The sequence below is a fragment of the Petaurus breviceps genome, unplaced genomic scaffold (assembly GCF_028583685.1).
Source record: "Petaurus breviceps papuanus isolate PSGF00001 unplaced genomic scaffold, PetGlider_PUasm1.0 398, whole genome shotgun sequence".
In the NCBI taxonomy this organism is placed as follows: Eukaryota; Metazoa; Chordata; class Mammalia; order Diprotodontia; family Petauridae; genus Petaurus; species Petaurus breviceps.
The window spans coordinates 113,193-120,254 of NW_027186314.1; the positions used below are offsets into that span (position 1 = coordinate 113,193).

Genomic DNA, 7,062 nt, shown 5'->3' on the forward strand with positions numbered 1-7,062 from the left:
AAAGGGCTGGTCGGAGCTTGGGCTGTGGGAGGAGTGTGAATGAGGAGTGTAGACAGACACCACTGGCAACCGGAAGAATCTTGGTGCCAGGGGATTGCAGAGAGGAATGAATGGCAGAGGTGTAGGAGGAGGAGGAAGAGGAAGAGGGGTGGAGGGGGAAGAGAAGGAGGAGGGGGAGGGGGAGCAGCCAGAGGAGGAGGAGGAAGAGAAAGAGGAGGGGGAAGAGGAGGAGGAAAAGAAATGGGAGGGGGAGGATGAAGAGGGGGAGGAGGAGGAGGAGGAGGAAGAGGGGAAGGAGGAGGAGGGTGGTCTCTGTCCATGGTACATCCAGGTGAAAATGTCCAACAGACAGCTGGGGATGCAGGAATGGCGCTCCTAGGAGAGAAATTGGTGTGGGAAACAAATGTGGGAGAGATCCAGATAGGAATAATGAAACCCTGGGACCTGATGATGTCACAAAGAGAGAGCATCAAGAGAAAAGAAGGCCCAGGACAGAGCCACAGAGGGCCACTCACTTAGATTCTGGTATGGCTGGTGATCAGATAAGATGATAATGGAATAATGCCATTCAGTAAAGGAGACTGAGAATGACAGGTAGGAAGGGAGCAGCATCCCCAAAACCCCCAAAGCAGAAGATGCCCAGGCAGAGAGGGCAGTCCTCAGTGTCCCATGCGATTCTGAAAAGACACCCTGAGATCACCAATTGTCTGTGCAGTGAGGAGGCCAAGAGCCAGACTATCCAAGGCTGAGAAGTGAAGGAATATGGACAAAGCCAAGGCCGTGAATGTAGGCAAGCTTTCTCCGTGACATAGATTAAGGACGAGAGGAGACCTTCTGGACACCAGCTTGAGAAGGTTTTTAAGGAGGAAGCCTTGGGTGTGTCTGCAAGCAATGGGGAAGGAACCAGCAGCCAGGGAGAGAATAAAGACAAAGGGATTTGTGGCCAGTCTGCTGGAGAGGAAGCAGAAGGGAGGTCACAGAGAACGGCTTCATTTTACTCTGTGAAGAACATGCAGAAAAAAGCGAAAGATAAGCACCATGCTACCGAACACACACACACGCACACACACACACGTACACACACGCACACACACACGTACACGTACACACACGCACACACACATACACACACGCACACGTACACACACGCACACACACGTACACACACATACACACACATACACACACACGTGCAGAAAAGCCAAGAACAACTGCAGAACACAAGGGCATCACAGGGACCAATACAAGACTCCCACCTTCCTGCAGGTACAGCAGTGGCACTGTTGACCGCCTTCCTTCTCCTCTCTGGGATTTTGTGACACACTCTCTTCTGGGTCTCTTCCCCCTGGGGTGATGGGACCACCCTCCACCTCTGCTGGCTCACCATTCATGTCACTCCTCCCTAAGTCTCTGTCCTAGGCTCTATTCTCTTCTCCCTCTATACGTCTTCAATAACCTCATCTGCTTCCAAGGGCTTAACTATCATCTCCATGCAGATGACCAACAGATGTGTGTAGGTGTATATATGGAGATAAATGCACATATTTCTATATGCACACACACAGGATGCATGTCTCCACATGTGTGACATGCATGCATCCTGCACCATCAACTGTCCACTGGGCATCTCCAGCTGCATAGCCCAGAGACATCCCCAGCTCACCATGGCCCAGAGCGAGCTCATATGCTTTCCCCCCAAACTCTCCCCTCTTCCAAAGTTCCCCATTTCTGTTGGAGGGAACCCCCTCCTCTAGTCTCCTAGGTTCTCATCTTTGGCTTCTCCTCCCCCACAGATCCAGTCAGAAGGCAGTACTCCTGCCATTCTACCTTGACAACATCTCTCAAATCTGACCTTAGGTCCCATCTTAGTTCAGGTCCTCATTACCTCTTGCCTGGATTACAGCCAGTCTACTATTCCATTTCCCTGACTCAAGCCTCTCACCACTTCAATCCACCTACACACTGCTATCAAAGTCACCTTCCTTAAGTCCAGATCTAGTCATGGAACTCCCCTACTCAGCCAACTCCACTGGCTTCCTATTGCCTCTAGTATAAAATATATGCTCTTCTGCTTAGCTTTTAAATGGTTTACAGCATGGACCCTTTCTGGCCTCATTGTGCATTACTCCTCTTACATGCTGCAGGCCAGTCAAAACTGCCTTCTGTTCCACAAGCAGTACACTCAGTCTCCTCACCTCTGCTTCCTAGAGTCCCTCCCTTCAAGACCCAGCTCAAGTCCTATCTTCTGTATGAAGCCTTTCCTCCCAAACTGCCCTGTATTTAACTATGTTAGATAAATTTGTATTTATTCACTACACACACCCCCCCCCCAAACATATACTTATTTCCTCCATTAGGATGCCAGTTCCCAATGACCAGGGAAGGTTTCATTCTTTGTATCATCTCCCACACCTCGAAAAGTAGCTGGCACATAGTGTTTAATAAGTGCTTACCGATTGACTGAATCATTGAAGGCTCTACACATTCTCCTTTCAGTCCCTATTAATAGCTTTAAGATTTTCCGCCTTCTGTTCCAAACAGCCCAATCAGTTTATCTTTTCAGTTTTTTAAAAGAGCTTTAATCTCCTTTAATTTTGGAAATTAAGCGCAATCGCTTTGGGGCACCTGTGCTGGTTTTATACTCACTTCATGGGGTCTAGTTGTTGTTACTGAGACATTGTATTTTTCCCCATTTCCTGTCTTCAAACATTTGCATTGGCTGTGTCCTATATCTGAAATGCACTCCTACTTCCTCACTTCTGCATCTTAGAATTCCTATTTCAGATCAGATTCCACCTACTAAAGTAAGCCTTTCCTGATCTCTCCAACTATGGGGACTGCCTGCCCAAGCCCCACCCTTATCACCCTGTGGTTATTTTATATGTAGTTTGCATACATATGTACATGTATATTGTCTCCTCCCCACCCCCCACACTGCCCCTGGCTAGAATGTAACCACCTCAATGGCAGAGACAGATATTTTTGTCTTTGTATCTCCGGCACCTAGCACTGAACCAGGCCCACAGTAGACAATTAATAAATACTGATTGATTCTTTAAGCCATGTCATTGAGTTCTTTTCTATTTACTAATTTCTTTATTCTCTTTGCTGGTATTTCAGGTTCTCATTATGAATGTTTCTTCCCCTTTCCCTCTTCTTTATTTTTCTGTTCCTTTACTTGCAGTATTCCTTGCTGTTTTGAGGTCATGAAGAATGGGGTTTAGACATGACCACTCACATCTCCCCCACATTTTTTATACTTGTAGAAATTCCCTCCATTTACCATATGATGGTAAAACAGGGTAGACCTCTGACCAGAGACTTTTTCCAGTCATTATATTCAAAGAGCTTGATGATGCTCAATGAAACCTTCCCTTGGGGAAACTGAAGACTTTCCCAGCACAAGAATCCTCTGGTTGTATATCTTTACACATTCATGTTTTCTCTGGTGTGAACTCTCTGGTGTGGAAGATTTGAGTCCTGAAGGATTTTCCACATACTTCACATCTATAGTCTCCAGCAAGAATTTTTTATGGTGATTAAGGGCTGCAATATATCAAACACTCTTTTATGTTACTTACATTCATAGGATTTCACTCCTTTATGAATTTTTCCGTGGTTATAAAGGGCTGAACAGTTGCTGAAAACCTTGTCACATTCCTTACATTTATATGGTTTCTCTCCAGTATGAATTCTTTGATGTTGAATGAGATATGACCTCTTCCTAAATGCTGTCCCACATTCCTTACAGTGATAAGGTTTTTCTCCTGTATGAATTCTTTGATGTTGAATAAGGACTGAGTTCTGCCTGAAGGCTTTCCCACATTCTCTACATTTATATGGTTTTTCTCCAGTATGAATTAGCTGATGTGAGATAAGGTCTGATCTCCGAATGAAGGCCTTCCCACATCTGATACACTCGTAAGGCTTTTCTCCAGTGTGAATTCTCTGATGGTGAACAAGGACTGAGTACTGCCTGAAGACCTTCCCACATTCCTTGCAATGAAAAGGTTTTTCTTCAGTGTGAATCCTCTGGTGTTGAATAAGGACTGAGTTCTGCCTAAAGGACTTCCCACATTCTTTGCACTGAAAAGGTTTCTCTTCAGTATGAACTTTTCTGTGTTGAATAAAGACAGAGTTCTGCCTGAAGGCCTTCCCACATTCCCTGCATTTATAAGGTTTCTCTCCAGTGTGGATTCTCTGGTGTTGAATGAGATGTGATCTCTGCCTAAATGCTGTCCCACATTCCTTACATTGATAAGGTTTCTCTCCAGTGTGAATCCTCTGATGTATAGCGAGGTATGACTTCTGGCTGAAGATAGTCCCACAATCCTTACATTGGTATGATTTCTCTTCAGTATGAACTCCCTGGTGTTGAGTAAGGCCTGAGTTGTGCCTGAAAGCCTTCCCACACTCCTGACATTTATAAGGCTTCTCTCCTGTGTGAATGTTCTGATGTGCAATGAGGGTTAGGCTCCGGCTAAAGGCTTTCCCGCATCTAGTACATTCATAAGGTTTCTCTCCAGTATGGATTTTCTGGTGTCTAGTCAGGTGTGATTTGCAATTGAAAGCCTTCCCACATCCCTTACATTGGTAAGGTTTCTCTTCAGCATGAATGCTCTGATGTTGGACAAGGACTGAGTTCTGCCTAAAGGCCTTCCCACATTCCCTACATTTATAAGGCTTTTCTCCAGTATGAATTCTCTGATGATGAATGAGGTGCGACCTCTGCCTAAATGCTGCCCCACATTCCTTACACTGATAGGGTCTTTCTCCAGTGTGAATTCTCTGGTGTTTAGTCAGGTATGACCTCTGGCTGAAGGCTATCCCACATTCATTACATGAATAAGGTTTCTCTCCAGTGTGAATTCTCTGGTGTTTAGTAAGGTATGACCTCTGGCTGAAGGCAGTCCCACATTCCTTACATGGGTAAGGCTTCTCTCCAGCATGAATTCTCTGATGCTGCTTGAGATGTGACTTCTGCCTAAAAGCTGCCCCACATTCTTTACATGGATATGGTCTCTCTCCGGTATGAATTTTTTGATGTTTAGTAAGGTATGACTTTTGGCTAAAGGCTGTCCCACATTCCTTACATGGATAAGGTTTCTCTCCAGTGTGAATTCTCTGATGTTTAGTAAGATACGACCTTTGCCTAAAGGCTGCACCACATTCCTTACACTGATAAGGTTTCTCTCCAGTATGAATACTCTGATGTTTAGTAAGGTATGACTTCTGGCTGAAGGCTGTCCCACATTCCTTACACTGATAAGGTTTCTCTCCAGAGTGAATGTTCTGATGTTGAACAAGAACTGAGTTGTGTCTGAAGGCCTTCCCACATTCCTTACATTTATAAGGTTTTTCTTCACCATGAACTTTCTGATGTTGAACAAGAGGTGAGCTTTGCCTGATGACCTTCCTACATTCCTTATATTCAAAGAGTTTGTCTCCAGAATGAATTCTTTCATGATTAATGAGGCATGAATGGCTGGCAAAGATTTTTTCACAGTCCTTACATTTGTAAGGTTTATCTTCATTATGCATTATCTGATCTTGAGTAGGGTGGGAGTTTTCCCTGGTCTTCTCACCCTCCTTACTTTGATAAGGTTCCTCTCCAGTAGGAATTCTCTTTTGTTGAATAACATGTACATCCTGACTGAAAGTTTTCCCAAATTCCTCACAATCAAAAGGCTTCTCTTGCCCATTTGCTTTTTGATGTTGAATAAGGGCTGTGAGATTCCTAAATTCATTATCATTCCATGATCTCTTGAGCCCACAGATGCTCTGACTGAAACTTTTCCCAACATCAATACAGTGATGGCCTATGTGCACACTGGGAGTTTTACTGTGGAAGACAATCAATTTCTTGAAACCACTTTCATGAACAAGGAATTTCCTTGGAGTCTCCTTTGGAACATTTCCCATTTGCTTCCATAATGGAATCTCTTGGGCAGCATCTCCCACAAATAGGGAGCCCTGGAGGACATCTTCAGGGAGTCTCTCCCCTAATGTGTCTGGTGATCCCACTTCTTGATTTTGAGGTGACTCCTGATTCTTAAGTTTAGACTCCCAAGCTGAAATAAATTAGGAATGAAAATAATTTAAATTGAGTAAGCAAAAAAGCCAGCCCAACCCTTACCAGACTCATGAATCTTCCTAGCCCAGAGAGAAGCAGAAGTCAAGAAGGTTAAGGCAACTCTAGCAAGCACTAAGGGAGGCAAGTGTCCCAAGCTATGGTGGTGACCATTCCTTGACACTCTGCCCTGGCTATGCCACAACTGGAGTTGTGTGTTCAGCTAAGGAAATCACATTTTAAGAATGATGCAGAAAGAGCGGAAGAGTGTAGAGAAGAAAGCAACAAGGTTGATGAAGGGCCTTGAGTTTGTGACTTGTGAGGACAGGAGGCTGAACAAGTTCATGAACATACAAACTTCTAGGGGAGACAAGAGTGGTCTGAGGGAATTCAAAGGGCTTGGATCCAGATGACAGAGGTAGGGATAATGGGTGAAAGTTATCAAAAAGCCTCTGTAGGCATGACTAAGCAGACATTTCCTAAGGGATGGAGATGCCCCAAAGTGGAATGGACTCCCTTGGAGGGTGTGGGTGTGCCCCTACACTGGGAGCCTCCAAGGAAAGGCTGCACAGACCACCTGTTAGGGAGGGAAAGGGAGCTGGGTGAGATGGCCTCTGAGGCACCTCCAGTTCTCTGATTCTCTGGATTCATTGAGCTTTTAGCCCATTAGAACTAGAATGTCATGAGTGCCTCATTTGAAAGACAGGGAACTGGATGCTCCAAGAACTGACATGATTTCCCTAAAGTAATAAAGTGAATTAGTAACAGATCTGAGACAAGGACCCAATGTCTGGGCTCCTCCTCCTGTGTTCTCTGCACTCCACTATCTGTCTAACTATCTCTGGGTCCTTCTATGCAGAGGGAGGAAATTGCTAGAAGATGATGATGATAAGAAATGATGATGATGATGATGACAAGAGGATGAAGAAGACAAAGGAGAAGGAGGAGGAGGGGGAGGGAGAGGAGGGGGGAGGAGGAGGAGGGGGAGGAGG

General features: G+C 45.0%; 1 protein-coding gene across 3 annotated transcripts in view; it reads right to left on the minus strand.

Moving 5' to 3' along the window:
* Window positions 1-3,060: 3,060 nt before the first annotated feature.
* The window catches only part of LOC138170835 (zinc finger protein 420-like), a 72,493-nt gene continuing 68,491 nt past the window's right edge, over window positions 3,061-7,062 (minus strand). For all 3 annotated transcript variants that reach the window (XM_069100337.1, XM_069100335.1, XM_069100336.1), the window contains one exon: window positions 3,061-6,071. In XM_069100337.1, the coding sequence (XP_068956438.1) occupies window positions 3,574-6,071 (2,498 nt within the window). In that variant the 3' untranslated portion in view covers window positions 3,061-3,573. The remainder of the gene's footprint in view (window positions 6,072-7,062) is intronic.